The 21,846-nt window shown below is 54.5% G+C and overlaps 1 protein-coding gene across 3 annotated transcripts in view; it reads left to right on the plus strand.

The window, feature by feature from the left end:
• Rptor (regulatory associated protein of MTOR complex 1) overlaps window positions 1-21,846 on the plus strand; it is a 287,902-nt gene that overhangs the window by 214,045 nt on the left and 52,011 nt on the right. For all 3 annotated transcript variants that reach the window (XM_070031607.1, XM_070031605.1, XM_070031608.1), the window contains 3 exons: window positions 2,666-2,767; window positions 9,289-9,372; window positions 10,347-10,457. In XM_070031607.1, the coding sequence (XP_069887708.1) occupies window positions 2,666-2,767; window positions 9,289-9,372; window positions 10,347-10,457 (297 nt within the window). The remainder of the gene's footprint in view (window positions 1-2,665; window positions 2,768-9,288; window positions 9,373-10,346; window positions 10,458-21,846) is intronic.

The following is a 21,846-nucleotide window of genomic DNA, read 5'->3' on the forward strand; positions in this document are numbered from 1 at the left end:
TAGAAGGGACAGATTTCTAACCAGGAACCAAAGATCTAGTTGGTGTTTATGGAGTTAAGGAGAAACATGTAGAGGGTCTGTAAGAGCCAATTCAATTAAGTCATCTGCATGCTGTGGACACACCGGGAGCACGAGGCCCACACAGCTGTGGGCACCGGGCAGGTCACTGCTGACTCATTGTCAGGCAGCAGCAGCACGCCACACAGTGCCGGGACCATCCACCCAGCCATCCTAGCGCGTGACACCACGGCCAGCGCAGAAGTCCTGCCGGATTCACTCCCGCTGTTGAGCAGGGCTCTGAGGCTCCCAGCAGCCTTCCTCTTTCACTGCCTTGCCCGTGAGCACCCATTGTTGGCACCAGGTCATCTGACGCCTGAGGTGACCGCAGAGCAGAAAGGCTGGCGTCAGAATCATCCTGGGAGAGCAGGCGGGCGCATGCGAGCTGCCCGCCGAGCATCCCTTCCTGCCGTGCCCAGGGCCAGCGCGAGCCCTCATGCGTGCCACGTGGGGCGGCTCTCAGAACAGCGTGGGTGTGCCTGGTCCGTGCAGCTGCTCCTGTGCTGGGCAGTGACCCCCATTTGTCTACTCCCCAGCTTTCGGACACCTGACAAACCTCATAGCTCATCAGGCCGGCAAAGGGATGCTTTGCTTTTCTTGTCCACTTTAGGCGAAGAGATCAGGCAGGCTTGTCTTCTGAGCAGTGACCAGCACGTGAAAATCTATATGCAAAAACTAATTGGACAGGAAGAGAAGAGGCCTAATTATCACTTACCGACTGGAGGTTTTTCTAAGTTGGTGTAACTGTTCTTACGGGAAGTGGAGGAGGGGCACTTGATGAGATTTTTTTTTTTTAACCAATTTTGAGTAATTCTCGCTTGAAGACGGCAGCGTTGCATTTGGGGGCTGAAGCTTGACAGCGCCTCTGGGCGTCTTTCTTTTCTGACAGCTGACGTCACCAGGGCAGGCCCTCCCAAGCGAGAGCTCCGCTGCATTCCCCGGCCCTGGCTGGGCGCCGTGGGGCTCTGAGCACCCGGGGCTCTGTGGAAGGCGAGTTGGGAGTTGGATGCACAGCTGTGCCCTGGCGGGTGGCCTCCACCTGTGCCCGTCATGGGCACGTTTAAGCTCAGCCCGGAATTGCCCTGCTCTGCACATGGAAGGCCTGCGCATCTTTTCCTGCTCAAATGCACACCCTTCATCCATCAGCCTTGTGCTCCTCCTCCTGAACCCGCGCCTTTGAAGGGTGCCAGGCCCTGGCGTGCGGCTGAGGGCACACTGCTGGCCTCCAGTGCTCCCCCAACACTTCCATGCTCTTGTGTGCTGTCGGCACAGCCCTGACCTGCCTCCCCAGTCATTCACCCCCCAAGCCACTCCTTCCACCCGAGCCTGTCCCCACGCACGCACGCACTCCCTGACTCCCTGGTCTCCTCCTGCTGCCTGCCCCGCCCTCCTGCTCTCCCCCTCCCTGCAGGACGCCCTGGGCTTTGCCCCATCCAGCAGCGCCAGCCCCTCCAGGTCTGTGCACCTCCCTCTTATCCAGTCACACACATGCTGCTGTCCTCCCGATCTGCAATGCATTTCCTAACCCACTTTCTCCATCCACCCCCTACGTGTCTCTCCTCCGGCAGCCACCTCCCAAAGAGGTGGCTCCACGTTCCCTCTTCTGTTCTGGCCCCATCCCAGCCATGCGTCTGCTCTTGATGTTTACGATCGGTGGCCAGAGTAACCTAGTCTTCCCTCACCCTCGGGGCATTCGGTGCTGCTCTCCCTGCAGCCCTCCCTGCTCCGGGCACCACACCTCCTGCCTGCCTTCCACTCGCCCTCAGCCTCTCTGTGGCGGGGCCTGGCTCAGGCCCAGGTTCCCTCTATTTCTCATGCGATGTAAAAAATGAAACCTTGGGTGGGTGTGAATGGGATCGGGAGGGTGGATGGAGAGGATGAATGCAAGTGAATGTGGCCTAATTATGTTATTGTACATGTGAAAATAGAACAGTAAGACCTGTTGGAATTACTTTAAGAAGAAAGGGAAGTCCTGCCCATGTAATTGTAGCCCCTCTGTACAGTATGTTCTCAAATAAAATAAAATAAAATTTAAAAAAAAAAAAAAAGAAGAAAGGGAAGGATAAGGGAGAGTAAGGGGATGAGTTTGATCGTCGCATGTATGGAAATGTGACGAGCTCCTCCCCCTGTACAAGCAGTGTGTGCTAACAACAAATACAAACTTAGACAATTTACAAGATGATCTGGCTGGGCATGGTGGCACACACCTGTAATTCGAGCACTCAGGAGGCTGAGACAGGCGGATTGAGAGTCCCAGACTAGCCTGGCTGCATGGTGAGGGCCTGTCTCAGAAAGAAAAAAAAAATCTGTGTGCCATGATTGACATCCCTGCTCGGATGGCGGGTGCAGTCAGCTCGGTGCATTTCCGCTCAGATGCGCCGTGCACCACGGATGCAGTGCCTGAGCTGGCATCTTCCCCGCAGGCTGCTTCTGCCCCTCGCCCACCAACCACGGCCCATTGTCCCAGGGCTCAGGCCACAGGCCTCAGGGCCACCCTCTTCCTTTCTCGCACCATAGCTGTTGACAAAGCCTCGGGCTCTGCCCCGTCACAGAGCGTGGGACCCCTCTGCCCTCGTGTGGCCCTAATCGGTTCCTGCTTATCCCACAGCACAGCCCGTTCTTTGCGGAGCAGCTGACTGCCTTCCAGGTGTGGCTCACCATGGGCGTGGAGAACAGAAGCCCCCCGGAGCAACTTCCCATCGTTTTACAGGTGAGTTGCTGCAGCCAAGGCCCGGCTGGCTGAGGCATCCATAGAAAGAGGCCAAAACGAGGATCCCAGCGAGGCTGGTTCACCTGAGGCTGCCTGCATGCGCCCTGAGGTCTGTGGACCCCCAGCCGCTCCTCTGCTCCCTGTGGGGCCCAATGGTAAACACAACCCACCAGTCCAATCAGAAATCACTGGGGCCGGGTGCCAGTGGCTCACACCTGTAATAATAGCTACTCAGGAGGCCGAGATCTGAGGATCACAGTTCAAAGCCAGTCTGGGCAGGAAAGTCCATAAGACTCTTATCTCCAGTGAACCACCAGAAAACCAGAAATGGTGCTGTGGCTCAAGTGGTAGAGTGCTAGCCTTGAGCTGAAGAGTTCAGGGACAGCACCTGTTCAAGCCTATGAGAGACCAAAAAAGAAAAAATGTCACTGGGCTTTCGTGGTAAAGTATCGAATTCCCTTCCTCCGCCCTTCCCCACCGCTCCTGCTTATACATCAGGAACCGGTGAAGCCCTGCCGCCAGCCAGCTTCATGCCAACACCATGGTCCCCTCTGCGCAGGGACACAGATGCAAACTACCCCCAGAGAGCAGAACAAGCGGTGCTGAGCAGATTATGAATGGGTCACAGAGGGTTTCCTAACCAGCACCTGTGGGCTACTGCCAGAGCCGCGTGTGCATCAGCCCTCTCTGGGTGTGGCGGGCTTGTCATCCTGTCACTTTAAAACATAGGCACACCGGCGCCGGTGGCCCACGCCTGTCACCCTAGCTACTCAGGAGGCTAGATCTGAGGTTTGCAGTTCAAAGCCAGCCGGGGCAGGAAAGGCCATGAGACTCTTATCTCCATTTAACCACCAGAAAACCAGAAGTGGTGCTGTGGCATAAAGTGGAGTGCCAGCCTTAAGTGAAAGAGTTCAGAGATAGCACCGAGGCCCTGAGTTCAAGCCCCACATCTGGAAGAAAAAAAAAAAAAGACACAGGCCCCTGTGGGTGTGCCCCCGTCACGTGCAAACCGTGGCGCAGTTGTGGTTTGGAGACCAGTTGTGTGTGTCCCGTCCGCTGATCCTTTAGTGGCTGAAGGGGAGGGTTATAGGGGTGGCAGGGCTTATCACAGATAATCAGTCACCAGTGTTTGTTTCAGTGAATGTGTGTTTGTGGAGAGTTGTGTGAACTTAATGAAGTTTGGAGTCATGACCAAGAAAAGCCAGTTTATGCTGGGACAGTGGCCTGGTTTGGAGCCACTGCCACACGTAGGCCCCAGAGTCTGACAACTCACTTCAGAAACCAGAAAAGCTTTGGTGGTGTTTGTCTTGCTTTGTTTTTTGCAGTTCTGAGATAGTACTTGGCAGGCAAGCACTCTACCATTTGAGCCTTTTCTCTTTGTCCTTGATTATTTTTCATTTGAGCCTTCTCTCTTTTTCCTTGATAATGAAAAATAATCAAGGACAACTAGAAAAGGCTCTTTTCAGATAGACTCTATCTGAAAAGAATCACTTGGGGCAAAACTTAGACTGTGATCCTCCTATGCCTCCCAAGTAGCCGGAATCATAGCCACACGTCACCACAGACACACGTCACCCATAGATGCACGTCAACCCATATACACACATCACCAAATAGACACACGTCACCACGTAGACACACATCACCATATAGACACATCACCACATAGACGCACGTCACCACAAAGACACACGTCACCCAGAGATGCACGACAACACATATACACACGTCACCAAATAGACACACGTCACCACATACACACATGTCACCACATAGACGCACGTCAACACATACACACACATCACCAAATAGACACACATCACCACATAGCCACACGTCACCACGTAGACACAAGTCAGCACTTTGCCCTAAGACTTACTGACTTAGATGGGGGCCTGTGAACTTTAGGCCTGGACTGACATTAAACTATGTTCTTCCCAGTCTCTGCCTCCTGAGTAGCTGAGATTGCAGGCTTGAGACACCTCACCAGCCAGAAGCTCTTTTGTTCGCAGATTGGGGATGGCTGGCATGGGCACGTGGGAAGGCTCCTCCCCTGTGTGAGCGTAATGCAGCCTCCGGGGGCTTCCAGGTGGGGTGCTGCCTGCTGGCAGCCGCCCCCGGCACTGATTAGGTTACTTGGCCTCGGTAGAGTGGGGACTTGAGTCTCCTTACCTACCACCTCAAGGACATCCGCCTCACTTCCTATCAAGAAGGCTCGTGCATTGGTATTGAGACCACTAACCCCATTGTGAGGGACAGCGCCCTCCATCTCCCCTGGACCAACTGCTCACGGAGTGGCTCCCGCTCCTGAGATCATTTAGAAACTGGGCCCTGCGGCCCCGCCCAGAGCTGAGGTCCCGCTCCCCACACCATCACGGGTGGAAGCACACGTGTACACGCTGTGAGGTGCAGCAGCAGCTGGTTCCCTTGGCTTCTGATCAGGTCTGTAACAGAATAAATAAATCCTCTAGTAGTTGTACCCAGGGTTTCAGTTCTACACGTCAGTGGATGAGGACTGTGCATCCTGATCCACACCCCTTCCCTAAGTCTTCTCCCCTGTCCCCATCCTCTGTTTTCTACTTCCATTTTTCTTAAAAAGAAAAAAGTTGGTGCCTTTTTGTTGTTGGTGGTGGTGGTTGTGGGGCCTGAACTCTGGGTCTGGGCACTGTCCCTCAGCTCTTCAGCTCAAGGCTAGCGCTCTACCACATCTCCGGCTTTTTCTCCTTATGTGGTGCTAAGGAATCGAACCCAGGGCCTCATGCATGCGAGGCAAACGCTCTACCACTGAGCCACCTTCCCAGCCCAGTTGGTGCCTTTTATATCCACTGCTTTTCTGGCATCATGAGAAGAGCATAAAAATGATTGCTGTTCCTCTTACATACGTCTAGATTAAAGACCAACTTGGGACTGCAAGGGGAGCTGTCAGCAAACAAGCAGAGTTTCAAGACAAAAGACTGCAACACTAACAGCAATGAGGCAAAGAAAGCTGGCCGTTCAGAGAGGCCGGGCAGGCTGTGGGTGGGGTCTGTGCGCCACTCCCCTCGCCCCTCTCGGTCCCTGGGTCACCTGAGCGTCTGTCTGCAGAGACTGCTCTCCCACGGCCTTCCCCTAGGTCTGCAGTGCTGAGGAGTGAGGTTTGCCCTCTCCAAACAGGCCCGGTGCCAAGCATGCCAGTCCAGCTCTTTTGACTCCATCAGACTGTCCTGTACAGTGGCCTTTTATTGACCTTACTGTGAATACTGTTCCACTCACAGTCCTTACCCCCGCGGGGCGGGCTTCCAGAGGCTGCCCTCCCAGCGTTGTGTGTCTGATCTCTCAGATAATCAGCTGCGGGGGTTTTCACCACCACCAGGGCTTGCTTGCTTGCTTGCTTGCTTGCTTGCTTGCTTGCTTGCTTGCTTGCTTGCTTTCTTTTTTTTTTTTGGCTGGTCCTAGGATTTGAACTCTAGGCCTGGGTGCTGTCCCTGAGCCTCTTTGTATACTAGAGTTAGCACTCTACCACTTGAGCTACTCTACCACTTGCTACTTCTGGCTTTTTCTGAGTGGTTTATTGGAGATAAGAGTCTCACGGATTTTTCTGCCTGGGCTGGCTTGGAGTCACGGTCCTCAGGTCTCAGCTTCCTGAGTAGCTGGGGTTATAGGTGCGTGCCACCGGCGCCTTGCAGCCATTGTGGGCTCTTTCCCAGACCAGGCCTGGGAGTTTTGAGGGAAGACAAAACACAGGAGTGCCGGCTTCACTGGGCATGGCCCGTGCGGCCCGGCCTCCCCCTCATCCGGCTGGTTCCCCTGACAAATCCTGGGCTCTGTTACCTATAAGTTATCCTCCGGTGCCTTGGCGGATCAAGATGTGGTACTTACATGAAAAGCATTTTAATACGGACCTCAGTGCCTAGCTCCCTGCTATTTTTCCCCAGGAGCCAAAGCGAATTTTCTGTCTCCCTGGCACCACCCACTCACCGCCACAGAGGCACTAGCTGGTGTCGTCTGGGGCCAGTGAGAGGTTCTGTCAGGCCACTGGATTGCAGCCTCTCAGGCAAGAAGTATCAGCATGGAAATGCACCTTTTCCAGTGAGCCACTGTGTCCTCTGCTACCACTAAGGGGGTGAGAAGGAAGGTGTATTGATTGTTCCGTGTGTGCTGCCAGCGTCTGCGCAGGGCCTTGTATTGGAAAGGCCGAGCCACACCTCCAGCCCCTTTTTACGCTGATTATTTCAAGATTAGACCAACATGAGCTGTGGTCCTCCTGTTTGTGTTTTCCCGTGTCGCTAGAGATGGCAGGCCTGTGTCACTGCGCCCAGCCCTTGTCCCCACGGTGAGGCAGCCGGCGCCTGCCATCACCTCACACCAGCCACTGATGAGACGGAGTTTCCCGAGCCTCTTTTCCCCATGATCCCATCTCTGCCTCCCAAGCAGCCAGGATTACAGGCTTGAACCACTATGCCTGGCTTTCATGATTTTGTAACTGCCATCTTCTCCCCGCTGGGGTCGCTGGGGTCTCCGGTCTCTGTCGGCTTACCTTGTAGGCTCTTGAACACAGACCTGTGAACACACATGAGCTCCATCTCATTGCCTGGCCACATCCTGGCGCACTGGGCTTGCTGGTTTTGTGGGCCCCGCCAGGACTCGCTGTGACTATCTGCATTCCCCTCAGGTACCACGTGGGCAAAGACACAAAGCAGAAGAATGAAGGTGACCGATAGTGACAAAAGAGAGGGAAGAATGATTATATACTGCTTTCATACAGATGTTGCAGATCAATGCAAGTGCTTCATTAGGAGGACCTTGTTTGCTCTCAGTGTGCTGTTGTATTTCCAATAAATGTGTGGTCTAACGGCAAAGGACTAAGCTCTTGGCTGGCAGGATGAAATGCTGTAGGTCTGGGCTGAGTACAGATCCTCTCGTGTAGACGCTGTGAAGGAAGAGTCAACATGATGACCCCATTAAAAATACATAGCTTCAGGGGCTGGGTGTTTAGCCCAGAGGAAGGGCACCCACCCGGCGCACACAAGGCCCTGGGTTCGGTCCTCAGCCCTGGAAAATAAAAATAAAAATACATAGCTTCAGTGTCATAGGAAAAGGGAAGGACATATGAGATACAGGGTCCAGAGTGCTCTTTATTAATGATTGCTATTCATTTAAAAACAAGAAGCATTTGTGTAGGAAAAAAAATAAGGATTTTACTAGAAAAATAGTTTACTGGGCGCCAGTGGCTCACGTCTGTAATCCTAGCTACTCAGGAGGCTAAGATGTAAGGATCGTGGTTCAAAGCCAGCCTGGGCAGGAAACTCCCTGAGACTCTTATCTCCAATAAACCACTCAAAAAACTAGAAGTAGGGCTGTAGCTCAAGTGGTAGAGCACTAGCCTTGAGCTGAAGAGCTGAGGGACAGCGCCCAGGCCCAGAGTTCAAGCTCTATGACGGACCAAAAAAAAGAGAGAGAAAAAAAAATAGTTGGTTGATTATGAAAGAAAATACTGAACTTCACTAGTAATGAGAAACTTTAGACCAAAAAGGTGTATTTTCACTATGTTGACTATAAATAGTGTAATATGGCTAGTGTTTTCTCAGGAGCTTTTGTTACTTAAGTTCATTAAACCCCTTGGGTCAGTGTTGCATTATGCTTACTTTATGAATTAATAAATTAGGTCTCGGGGCTGGGAAGGTGGCTCAGTAGTAGAGCGCTTGCCTTTGCATGCCTGAGGCCCTGGGTTCGATTCCTCAGCACCACATAAGCAAAACCAAAAAAGCCGGAAGTGGCGCTGTGGCTCAAGTGATAGAGCACTAGCCTTGAGCTGAAGAGCTGAGGGACAGCGCCCAGGCCCAGAGTTCAGGCCCCACAACCAGACCCCAAAAATAAACAAATAAATAAACAAACAAATAACTGAGGTCTCACCGATACTGAGGAAGTTATCCAAAGTCATCTTTCAGCCAGCGCTGCTCACTATGCTCTTGTTAAAGGGGTGAATCCGCTCAGCCGAGGGCAATTGGTAAAGTAGGTTTAGATGCTCTGACCTTGAAATTTTAATTCTCAGCTTTATGTGCATTGTTTATATGAACAACATTGTTTACAGTAACAAATGTTTATGATAGTACAGATATCCAGCAGGGGGAAAGGACTTACATAAACTCCATTTATGCAAATGAAGCAGTGCTGGCGTGGGACTTGATGTGGCCAGATGCAGTGTGACCTTGAAGGCCATCCTCAGTGAGGGCGGCGGCAATGCGTCATCAGTCAGGGATGCGCCTAGAAGTTCATCCAGCAAGGCAGCCCGGGTGCATTGCCTCCCTCACTAGGAAGAGATGGCTTGTTCTAGTGCTGTCTGCAGTGAGCATCTGTGTCTCCCTGCGTGCTGGGGGTACCGCATGTCTCCTGCCCTGTCTGGAAGCACTAGCTAGGGACGACGGAGGGAGCTGGGAGCGCGGGTCCGCGGCGGCGGCGGCGGCGGCGGCGGCCGTGGGGGGTGTCTCAGCATGTGCCCGTGTGGTCTCTGACGCCGGTTGGTTGGTTCTTGTCTTTCCCAGGTGCTGCTAAGCCAGGTGCACCGCCTGAGAGCCTTGGACTTGCTGGGAAGGTTTCTGGACTTGGGTCCCTGGGCGGTGAGCCTGGTGCGTGTTTCCCTCTCACCTGGGGGTTGGGGGGACGTGAGCCACGGTGTGACAGTGTGGGGTGACCGCCCCGGCCCTTCAGCCCCGGCCGTGGCTGGGCCTGAGCCTGGCGTCTTGGGCTTTTTTTTTTTTTAACCCATTTTTCTACCTAGTTTTTTGTCTAGTTTAGTTTTTAGAAGTATTTCTGGCATGTCAGAATAGCCCCTCCCTCCACTGCCAAGAAGCCAGAGCCACCGGCTGGCCGCGCTGTGGGGCACGGCAGCGCTGAGGCACCCGGCCACTCACTCAAGGGTAGACACAAAAAGATGGCAGAAAACAACAGACGCGTAAGGAAGGAGGTGCAGGAGGCAGAGAGGAGTGTAACACGAGAGGAGGCCGGCTGCACTTGACCTGTGGTCCTGTTTGGGGGGGGGGGGAGTTTAAAAGTTAAAGTTTGGAGCCGGGCGCCGGTGGCTCACGCCCGCCATCCTAGCTACTCAGGAGGCTGAGATCTGAGGATCGCGGTTCAAAGCCAGCCCGGGCAGCAAAGTCCATGAAACTTAGCTCCATTAAACTATTCAGAAAAGGCCAGAAATAGCACTGTGGCTCAAGTGATAGAGCACTAGCCTTGAGCATAAAGAAATTTGAAAATCATAGTTATGAGATGAGACGATTCAAGATTTTGCATGAACTAGCTATTTTACTTCACTTTAAGTGATGAAGAATAAACACCTGATAGCAGGTCTGCCGCCGAGTGCCGCAGGGGCCGGGAGGTGGGAGGGGGTGCCACGGCGCTGGGGGGGGCGGCTACAGGGCAGGAAGCTGGCAGGCGAGGCTCTCTGCCTCTCTGTGTTTGGTTTGGAACCTTGATTAATACCAACAAAGTAATTCATTGATAAGCCAACAAGGAAGGAGGAGAGAGGACGTCTAAAGCTGGGAAGAATGGCTCAGTCTATGAGGAAAGCTGCACCTCTGACCCTCTCCTTTTCCGCCAGGCCCTGTCGGTGGGCATCTTCCCCTACGTGCTGAAGCTGCTCCAGAGCTCAGCCCGAGAGCTGCGCCCACTCCTCGTCTTCATCTGGGCCAAGATCCTCGCTGTGGACAGCGTGAGTACCTCGGCCTGTCCTGTGAGCGGGAAGCGGGACGGCCTGTGTGCCCCAGGTGGTGTGGAGGGGGCTGGCTCCCCCCCCCTCCACCACCACCCCCCCCCCCCGCCATCCCGGCGGCCAGGTTGAGACACTCAACTGTATCTTGAAGGCCACAGGAATTAACTGTTTGGGGAGAGAGAAGCTATAAAAGCCAAGTCCTGTTTTAAAAACATGTCCTTGGTGCAAAGGAGATTGCTTGTAGGGGTACATCAAGTGCGGGGCGGGGTCCTCGTGCATGGGGCGGGAGGGGAGCAGCTGGGTGCTAAGTTGGCCCCTGTGGCTGGGGAGGAGCAGAGTGATCTTGGAGAGAAGCCAGAAACGCAGGCCGAGGGCCGAGGGCCGAGCAGAGGGCAGAGGAGGCAGCTCTGGCACCGCAAGGCGTGGGGAGCGCCAGTGTGCAGACTCAGAGCAGGTTCCAGAACAAAGGTGTGTTGGTGCTGGAAGGTCTTCGAGCTGGCCATGCGTTGAGGAGAGGTCTCGCGTCGGGGTGCCTCAGAACACAGAGCCGCTTCCTCGGCCTGTTAGATGAGCCATCGGCTGAGGACAGAGATGGAGAAGAGGCAGTGGCGGCTTGTGATGGGCTGGCTTTCTGCTTTGCTTGTTCCTTAAGCAAACAGGGCTGGAGAGTCTGTAGCTGGGAGAAGCAGGTCTGTGTTTCTGGTGGGTTTCCACCAGCCTTGAGTGTGAGCCTGTGTGGCAGGGCACATACGAGTACACGTGTGCGTGCCCAGCAGGGCCTGTGTGTGAAGCAGCGCAGTTCCCCGGCTGCTCAGCCCCCTCCCCCTCCCCCTCCCCCTCTCCATCCCCCGCCCCCTCCCCTGCTGTCACTGCTGAAGCCGCACTCCATCCACCCATGGCCTTGGACTCTGTGCTTGGGATGCACCTGCCCTGCTCTTCGCGCCCGCCCGCAGGATGAACCCGCAGGTGTTCTGAGCCCAGCCCTGTGCGCCGAGCCGCGCGCCCTGTCTCCAGGCACCGCGCTCCCCACCAAGGCTGTCCACATGTCCCCTTGCTCACTCCCACCCCGGCCCACACCCCTGGGTCCCCGACCACACTCCCTGCAGACCCTGGGCCCCACCCAGTCGTTCCCACCCCTGGCTGGCCAGGTCTTCACTGCTCTGGCCACTGTGCCGGCCTGATGACCCACTGAGCTCACCTCTAGTGCGGTGTGCGCTTCACCGTCCGGAGCAGACGCCAGGGCAGACAGCGGAGGGTCTGGGTGGGCAGCTCCTCGCACAGCGCCACCGCAGCGCCACAGGCTCTCCTCTGCTGCAACCTCTTCACCCGGGACCCAGCAGCCAGGTGCAGCCCTCCAAGCGATGTCTGCAGGTCCTCTGGGCTGGGCTGGCCAGGATACGGGTGGGCTGTGAGCAGTTGCTGAGCTGCGGATGACCCGGCAGTTTCAGGTGGCGATCGCGAGGCTAGGGACTGCCTCCCGTCTCCCCTCGTCCCGAGTGAGGCTGGCCTTGACCTCTGTTCCACTTTGACTCCTGCTGGCCCTTGCTGGGCATCTGGCTGGACCTGGTGAATAATAACTTGCTCTGTGGTAACCAGAATATTACATATGCCAGCAAAGTCTTACCCTGCTAGCTAACAAAGTAGCTTCTGATGAGCAGTGACTGTTTAGAGGCAGCAGCAGTGTGAGTTCAGGAGCTGCAGGACAGAGCGGGAGCCCCGGCACCCCGTGTGCTCCCCGCAAGCCATTCCCGCTCCTCGGGCATCGCTGGCTTTGCCGCCACAGTGGACCACGCGCCTCTGTCCCTGGAGTTTCAGACAGCAGAGCACGACGCGGGAGGCTATCGACGGATACACCTCGCGTCCACCCTGCCGTCCCTCCCTCCTGTCTAAAACTCAGTCTTGCTAAACTGAAAGCTTGGTTTTATGACTCAGAGGCACTCAAATTCTGAGGGTGCAAGTCCTGTGAACAAAGGGCTTCTCTCCGGGAGCCTTCGGGAGCTGCTTCTCCCTCCGCACACGCACGTGTCTGTTCACACCATTGCTTAGAACCTGGCCATGGAACGGCCCAGAAAGGCACCTGAAGCAAAGCCGGCCAGGGGAAGTGATGAGGGGTGTTCAGGAGCGAGGAGGATTCCGGACACAGCGTGGCCTGTGGTCAGACGTGACGCCAGTGCCACAGGACCGCACACATCTAAGCGCACGTGCACTGGTGAGGATGAGCTTTTCCAGTGCTCCGGTGCCTGACCTTCTGCGCCGTTGTCATCTGTGGTCTGGGGAGTGGTCGTATCTAAGGCAGGTGACTGGTCCCGACGGCGCCTCCCCAGGTGCTGTCAGTGAGTGCGCCACGGGTCCTGGCACCTCCGCCGCCGGCTGCGCGCAGGGGCAGAGCCCGCCGTGAGCCGCTCCACGGGGCTCCGGGAAGACAGCAGGGCCTCCCCATTCACATCCGCATAATCCTCAGACAGCAAGGTGCTGCTCCACAGCCCGGCTGGAGATGCCTGAGGCTGCAGTGTTCTAGGAAACATCTCCGGCGCCGGGCCAGCTCGTTGCTCCTGTTTATTTTAAACAGCCAGTCCCGGGGATGGGATAGTTTTGAAATGCTTCCGGTTCACCCTGAGCCTCATTTCCCTCGTGCTTCCTTCTCATAATTGTCTTGGCCCTAATTTCCAGCAAGTTCCATGTGGTGTTAAGCTGTGAGTCTTCCCCTCTTCACATCCTGCGAGGCTTGGGAGCCGGGCTCCCCTGCTCATGACTGCTGCCCACAGCCCAGCTCCATCTGCCCAGTCACTCCTTGGGTCTGCCGCTGCTGGGTCAGCAGCACAGGCCGTGAGCCCTCGGTGCTCCGGAGCCTGGCAGCCCCTCCCCTCCTTTCCCCTCATGCTCTGAGGCCTCTGTGGGCGGAGCCCTTCGGGGTGTGTGGGCCCCCTTGTCTGTGGAGCACCCTGTGTGCTGCTCTGCCAGAGGCTGTGGCAGTGATTACCTTGGCTGCAAAGCACACTGAGGAGAAGGAGACGCCAGGAGAGGAAGAAGAGAGGGAAGAATCGTGCACTGAGGCCGAGGGGCAGCAGGCGCTGGGAGACCTGGTCTGGCAGGCTGGGCAATGGACGGCCTTCCAGAGCCCCGATGCTCTCCGAGGACTCGGTCCCAGGCGGCCCCTCCCAGAGCCGCGCCTGCCCGCACCCCTCCACCGTCAGCTCCACCTAGGTGGTGGATGGGAAGTGAGGAACTGTGTATGATGGCACAATATCCCGAAACAGACGCTGGCGACCCACAGGGAAAATGGCAAGAAGTACCTGGAGCCAAGTCAGCTGGGACATAGTGTCTGCTGACCTCCATCTCATCTGACTTGAGTGCTTCTCTAGATCGCTAGAAAATGTGTCTAAAGTCACTATAAATTGCCAAAAAATGTATCATAAAATGTCCAAGATTAGAAGTTAACAAGTTCTTTTTCCAAAGGGAAATATTGAGACAATTTTGAATTACTTTTATCAAATGAAAACCAAAACACAACACAGTGAGTCTCACAGACACGGGTCAGCACTGCCCTGCGTGTGCTTGTTTGCCAAGAGAGAGCCTCCGGTTCCTGGCCTTTGGTGTTAGTGAAAGAAAAGCAGCAGGGGCCCCAGAGTAGTAGGAGAAAAGGGAAGATGAAGAGTACAATGGATATTGGTGCAGAAGGAAAATCTGTGGGTGAATAAAACCGATTGAGACACAGAACGAAGGCACAGATTTCCATTCTCCAATTCCAGAGCCTCTGGGACAAGAGCAGAGACCTCACTGGCAGTTTTAACTGTGCAGTAAGTAGGCACTACAAACAGCTCTGTGAGAACTTGACAACCTTGACCCAGTCAGATGCCCTGGGTGACACAGATGACTCATACAAGAAGAGAGAGCACTCTGTCGACTGAAGAAATCGGATTTGGAGCTAAAAACTTATCTACAAAGAAAATTACAAATCCAGATGGTTTCCTTGGCAAATTCTCCAAGACACAGATGGGTGGCACTAAGCCCTTTTCCATTTCATCTGTGAAGCCAGCATTACCTTGAGACAAGAAAAGCCTCGAGAGAACCAGGCACCTACAGCTGGACCCTGTAATCCTAGCTACGTGGGAGGTTGAGTCCTGAGGATTGAGGTTCAAAGCCAGACCAGGCAAGAAAGTCTTTGAGACACTTAACTCCAGTTAACCACCAAAAAGCCGAAGGTGGAGCCGTGAATCAAGTGGTAGGGCACTAGCCTTGAGCAAAAAAAGCTCAGAGACTGTGCTGGGGCTCTGAGTTCAAGCCCCAGGACTGGTACATGCGTGCACATAGATGTGCACGCATGCACAACACACACATATTTTTGAGACTATTTTGGCAGCTCCCAAAACTAAATATGAATATAAAATAAACACCTATAAACAAGACAAAATGGGCAAAATGTTTGATCAGATACTTCACTAAAGAAAAATGTGAACAGCAAATAAGCCTATGAAAATGAATGACTTGAGTGACTTAAGAAGTCACTAAGAAGAAATGAATCTGAACTGCCAGATAGCACTATATACCCAGTAGACTATCCGGAAGCTAGGCATGGAGGAGCTGGGTTCTCGCCGAGGAGTGCCCATGAGGCCTGTTTCCCGTGAAGATTGCACACAGACCCACTGTCCAGTCACTCCACTCCAGCTGTCATTGCCCAGCATGAGGACTTGCGTCAGGAGTGTTCACAGCAGCCAAATCTGGAAATAACACAGTTGTACTGTCACAAGCGAATAAGTGAACTGTATTTTACCCATACAATAATCTGCCCCACAGCAGTGAAAAAGCATCAACTGAGCAGGGTATGGTGGCTCACAGCTGTAATGATGGCTACCTGGGAGGGGAAGGGAGGAGGGCTGTGGTTTGGAACCAGCCCTTGCAAAAAAGTGTGTGAGACTGGCATCTCCACCCACAAAGACTTGAGTGCTAGCTACTGGAAAAGAGCAAGAGGAATGCCCATCGTCCAAATACAGGGCGTGGGGCACAAGCAGAAACGAAAGCAGAGAGGGCTGAAGGCATGGCTGACGTGATAGGACACCGGCACAGCTAGCACAAGGCCCAGTATTACACGCACACACACGCGTGCACGCACACGCACGCATGCGCGCACACATACGCACGCACGCACACAAACATAATTATGTGAAAGACACCAGTCCAGTTTCCGTTTATTGAAAATTTTAGGAAGCACAGAGTCATTTATAATGCCAGAAGGCGGATCTGTGGCTGCCTGGGGCAGGATGGGAAAATCAAAGCATGAGGGGTATGGCTGTGACGGTGGCTCACAGGTGTGTAATATGCCCCAACTCATCCCTCTCCACACTCCAAACACATGCAGCCTCTTGTGTCTCACTTATTCCTCAGTGAAACCTTAAAAAGGCAAATAACACAGCCTTGAGTTCAAAACCTCAGTACCACCAAAGGAAAAGAACAAAAATTGCAGAGCAGTCTACGGTAAACTGTACAAACCGTGAGGGTGTGCTCTCCATGAGGAGCACGCCTGCCCGGTGCCTGAGGACAGCCCTGCACCGGCCCGCGGGGCCCAGATTTCCCAAGGGATGATGGCTTTGAGGTGAGAGAAGCAAATGTTGTTTTTCTCAGGAGTATTCCCTAACAAAGCAGCACGCTGCCAGCTGCTTCAAACGTGCAGACAAGCACGGGGGAAGAGGAATGTGTTCACTTCCGCCTGTGACAACATAGCAGATGCAGAACTTTGGGCCTGCGGTCGGCTGCTTCCACTGTCCCAGAGCCTTAGAGAGAGCTCACATCACGTGAGGCGTGTGGAAGCAGGGGGGGGGGGTCAAGGTAAGCCCTTCAGAGGTGCACCTCCGTGACCCTCTTCCCACAACCGGACCCCACTTGCCAGTGGTCCCCTCAGCTGTGAATTCATGGTTTAATCCCCTGAGGAAGCCGGAGCCCCTATGGCCAGATATCTGAGAAGCCCGGGGGCAACCAGCCCGGCCCGAGCACGTGAGTCCACTTTTTTTTTTTTTAACCAGTCCTGGACTTGAACTCAGGGCCTGGGCGCTGTCCCTGAGCGCTTTTTGCTCGTGGCTAGCACTCTACCACTGGAGCCACAGCACCACTTCTGGTATTTTATGTTTGTGTGGTACTGAGGAATGGAACCCAAGGCTTCATGCATGCTACCACCAAGCCACCTTCCCAGCCCTGGTGTCCACTTTTAAATTAAATCATAATGGGGGAGAGCACAGATGTGGCGGAATCGTTTTTTGAATTGTCATAGAGGCCATGTGATAGGATCAGAGGCTAAGAGCGCACATGGGTGTAGATGTGAACCACAGAGCAGAGCGGGCCCACACTGGCCACGCCACTCACATTCCAGAAGCATGACGCTAGTTGCTTTTTAATAAGTTCCCCAAGTCTGTTGTTATCATTTGTGTCTCTGCTAATTAACAAGATTCAGGGAGAGAGGAAGTTAATTAAGGACTGCTGAAAGATGGGTTCCAGTTAATTGAGGGTTTCTTTTTATAGGGAAAATTAATATGCAATTGAGGCAGACCTTCCAAGTTATAGTTAATAAAGTTTTATTCATAATGCCACCAGGGGACACCAAGGGCACTGTGTCAGGAGTGTGGAAAAACACTCAGTTGGTATTTAAGACGTAAATGCAGATTTGGAGATGCGAAGAAGCCCATCCTGTGTGCCCACACCTCGTCCCAAGAGAGAGCCGTCCAGAGTGGGGGGGGGGGGACAGGTTCCCTGGTCTCGTACCTCCCCTTCACGGACATGACCAGCCCCCTCCTCCCATTTCTCTGCTCTCCTCCTCCCTGCCCTGGGGACAGGAGACCAGAATTGTTCCTTGAAGGGGTGATAGCTCGCAGGTGTGTGCGTGTACATCCGTGCACACCTCCAGTGCCCTCACGTGTATATCCGTGCATACCTCCAGTGCCCTCACGTGTGTAACGCGTGCACACCTCCAGTGCCCTCACGTGTACATCCGTGCACACCTCCAGTGCCCTCACGTGTGTAATGCGTGCACACCTCCAGTGCCCTCACGTGTACATCCGTGCACACCTCCAGTGCCCTCACGTGTACATCCGTGCACACCTCCAGTGCCCTCACGTGTGTATATCCGTGCATACCTCCAGTGCCCTCACGTGTGTAACGCGTGCACACCTCCAGTGCCCTCACGTGTATATCCGTGCACACCTCCAATGCCCTCACGTGTATATCCGTGCACACCTCCAGTGCCCTCACGTGTGTAATGCGTGCACACCTCCAATGCCCTCACGTGTGTAATGCGTGCACACCTCCGGTGCCCTCACGTGTATATCCGTGCACACCTCCAGTGCCCTCACGTGTATATCCGTGCACACCTCCAGTGCCCTCACGTGTGTAATGCGTGCACACCTCCAGTGCTCACGTGTGTAATGCGTGCACACCTCCAGTGCCCTCACGTGTGTAACGCGTGCACACCTCCAGTGCCCTCACGTGTGTAATGCGTGCACACCTCCAGTGCCCTCACGTGTACATCCGTGCACACCTCCAGTGCCCTCACGTGTGTAATGCGTGCACACCTCCAGTGCCCTCACGTGTCTAACGCGTGCACACCTCCAGTGCCCTCACGTGTATATCCGTGCACACCTCCAGTGCCCTCACGTGTATATCCGTGCACACCTCCAGTGCCCTCACGTGTGTAACGCGTGCACACCTCCAGTGCCCTCACGTGTGTAACGCGTGCACACCTCCAGTGCCCTCACGTGTGTAACGCGTGCACACCTCCAGTGCCCTCACGTGTGTAACGCGTGCACACCTCCAGTGCCCTCACGTGTGTAACGCGTGCACACCTCCAGTGCCCTCACGTGTGTAACGCGTGCACACCTCCAGTGCCCTCACGTGTGTAACGCGTGCACACCTCCAGTGCTCACGTGTATATCCGTGCACACCTCCAGTGCCCTCACGTGTGTAATGCGTGCACACCTCCAGTGCCCTCACGTGTGTAACGCGTGCACACCTCCAGTGCCCTCACGTGTGTAACGCGTGCACACCTCCAGTGCCCTCACGTGTATATCCGTGCACACCTCCAGTGCCCTCACGTGTATATCCGTGCACACCTCCAGTGCCCTCACGTGTGTAACGCGTGCACACCTCCAGTGCCCTCACGTGTAACGCGTGCACACCTCCAGTGCCCTCACGTGTATATCCGTGCACACCTCCAGTGCCCTCACGTGTGTAATCCGTGCACACCTCCAGTGCCCTCACGTGTGTAATGCGTGCACACCTCCAGTGCCCTCACGTGTGTAACGCGTGCACACCTCCAATGCCCTCACGTGTGTAACGCGTGCACACCTCCAGTGCTCACGTGTATATCCGTGCACACCTCCAGTGCCCTCACATGTGTAACGCGTGCACACCTCCAATGCCCTCACGTGTGTAATGCGTGCACACCTCCAGTGCCCTCACGTGTAACGCGTACACACCTCCAATGCCCTCACGTGTGTAATGCGTGCACACCTCCAATGCCCTCACGTGTGTAATGCGTGCACGCCTCCAATGCCCTCACGTGTGCAATGCGTGCACACCTCCAGTGCCCTCACGTGTGTAACGCGTGCACGCCTCCAGTGCCCTCACGTGTGTAATGCGTGCACGCCTCCAGTGCCCTCACGTGTGCAATGCGTGCACACCTCCAGTGCCCTCACGTGTGTAATGCGTGCACACCTCCAGTGCCCTCACATGTACAACACTCGGTTGGAGCGCTGTTCGGGGTCAGCTTTGTGGGTCACACTCACGTCCTCTGCACGGGAGTTTGGCACACGTGCTGGCTGAGCCTGGCACGCCCGACCTCCGGGCGGGCCCCGGCTGTGTGAAACTCCGCGCCTTGAGCCTTCTGCCTTAACGCACTTTGCTTTTCAGAGCAGGAAAGTGAACAGCTCGCCCCCCAGCCTGCATTCGTGTGACATTAGTGCGGTGTCTGTGTCACTGGCTGTGGGTGTATGGTCACTAGCTGAAGCGCACGCTTGCTCCAGGTCTGTTACCCAAGCTCTGGTCTGCTCAGGGTTCCCAGGGCTGGGGCTGTTTCTTGGGCTTCCACATACCCGACGACCCTGGCATTGGAGGAGCACGGCCGGGTGTTTGGTGCCCTGTCCCTGCCAGGGTTTCCTCGTGACTGTTCATGACGGGCCTGGGGAGGAGACCGCGGCAAAAGGCCATCTCATGCCTCCATCTCCAGGGCCACGATGTTCCCGAGGCCGCCACATTGCTGTTACGGTCACCGCTCTGGGAGGTGGTGTTGTCGGGCCTGTCCCTGTGCACTTACTGGCGCCGTGATGTGCTCTGGAGGGAGCCGGCCTTTGTTGATGCCTTCCTGCGCTTCCGCTGTCTCGTGAAGACCTACCTTTTTCTCGGATCCCTTCCTTCTCCCGCCTTGTTTGTTGGACCTCCCTTCCTGCCCCTCCATCTTCCAGCGAACTGAGCAGCCAGTGTGGAAGCGCCTTCCACTCCAACCCCAGAGCCTTTGCGGTCCACACATCTCCCCCGCTACACGCTGGCGCATCCTCCATTCCGGGAAGTTTCCCTTCCTCCCCTCCCCTCATTGAACACAAATCATTTGATGGCACTGATGGTCTGCTTAATTGTGTAACTGTAGGCGGTGCTACACAGACTCTGAGCGACTGTTGGTGTCTGGAACACGTGTTTACAAAGACCCCCGTCCAACGCCAGCACACTTGGGAGTGTGCAGTCCATAAGTGGGACAAGGGTCGTTCTCCTGGGTGTTAGGGAACTGGAACCATCCTCGCCAGAAGCCTCTGGGCCCGTGTCCCAGGTGGTGAGAGCTGGGTCCTCGGAGCCCTCAGGAGCGCTGGAGTCTGTGGAGGTTCGGTGTGTTCTCGTGCGCCTGCGGCTGGGATGGGGCAGGCAGGTCCCACCCGCCCCGTGTGTCTGGCATCAACTGAGGGCTGGGGAAGAGGACGCTAGGCCTGGTTTTGCACTTTTCACCCACAGATGCACGTTTTTCATATCAGATGCATTGCAGTGGAGGGCGTGCGTGGCAGGAGTCAGTGCGGACAATTCCCCATATTCATCCCATGGGTGTTTCTGGGCAGCGCTGCCTCCTGGGACAGTAGCAAGTAGTAAAGTGTGTTCTCCTAGAAGGTGAGGTGTGCACAGGGCCGACCCCAGTCTGGGTTGTGAGAGGGTCGCTGAGCCTGAGCACAGCAAAAGGCCACCTCCGTTGAAGCTGTTTCAAAGAGAACGGAGAGGGTGGAAATGCCAGTGGCTAGCCTAGAGCTGGTGGCTCATTCCAGCAATCCTACTACTCTGGAGACTGAGATCTGAGGATTGTGGTTTGAAGCCAGCCCAGGCAGAAAAGTCCCCTTGAGACTCTTACCTCCAATGAACCACTCAAAAACCGGAAGTGAAGCTGTGTCCCTAAGTGATAGAGTGCTAGCCTAGAGCAAAAGAGCTCAAGGACAGCACCCAGGCCCCAAGTTCAAGCCGAAAAGGAAGGAAGGAAGGAAAGCAGGCCAGTGGCTTTTACTTCCAAGGTTGGACAGGTAGAAATCTAGAAGTGACAGGAGAAGAATAATAGTGGAAAAAAATCCAAATCCAGGGCACCATTGCATATTTTTATGTAAATATATTAAGTGCTTGAACAGAACATTTAAATTCTAGAGAAATATGATTTATCAGACTGAATCTAAAAGAGAATACTTAGATTCCTTTGCACAGAAGGAACGATGAAAAGTATCAAAAAAAGAAAACCTGTCCCTTTTCTCAGAAGCTACCAGGTTTGATTATTTTACTGGGAATTCTCCCAGATCTCTTAATTCGGGCGTTACGTCTGCACTCTTCAAGAGCAGTGTTAAAAGAAAGGGAGCTATCTCGATCCTCCCAGTGAAGCAAGTGTAGCATGGATGTAGCCTCCTGTGGGGCACAGCAATGCAAACAACCTTAATGCCACCCCACTGAGTGCAGAAAAGGGTTAAGAGGGTAGATTTTATGTTGTAAGTGTCTTACCACAGTTGGAAAAATAATACTTGGAAGGTTTATACCAAGAAGTAAGCAGCCTGCACACCGGTAAATATTTGGAAGGAATGCTGGCAAATGTTGACGGCTACGCAGTGACCTGAGGCCTGGCAGGCTGGAGGAAGGTCAGTGTTGGGAATGCACGTGGCCCCGGATTGAACAGAGACCCCCATGTGGGCCTGCTCGTGTACACACAGCAAAGCCCAGAAGAAAACATCCTACTAATGGTTGAAATGTCACTCCACCAAGACCAGAAAAGCCCAGACATCCACTTAAAGATTAGCAACTACACAGTTAAACAGGAGAAAGAAAGGAAAGGTATGAAAGTCTTATTACTATCTGTAAATGGTGTGTGAATATGCTCTAGGAAGCTCAGTAGGATCAA

The sequence above is a fragment of the Dipodomys merriami genome, unplaced genomic scaffold, assembly GCF_024711535.1.
Source record: "Dipodomys merriami isolate MVZ:Mamm:240054 unplaced genomic scaffold, mDipMer1.0.p SCAF_202, whole genome shotgun sequence".
Lineage (NCBI taxonomy): Eukaryota > Metazoa > Chordata > Mammalia > Rodentia > Heteromyidae > Dipodomys > Dipodomys merriami.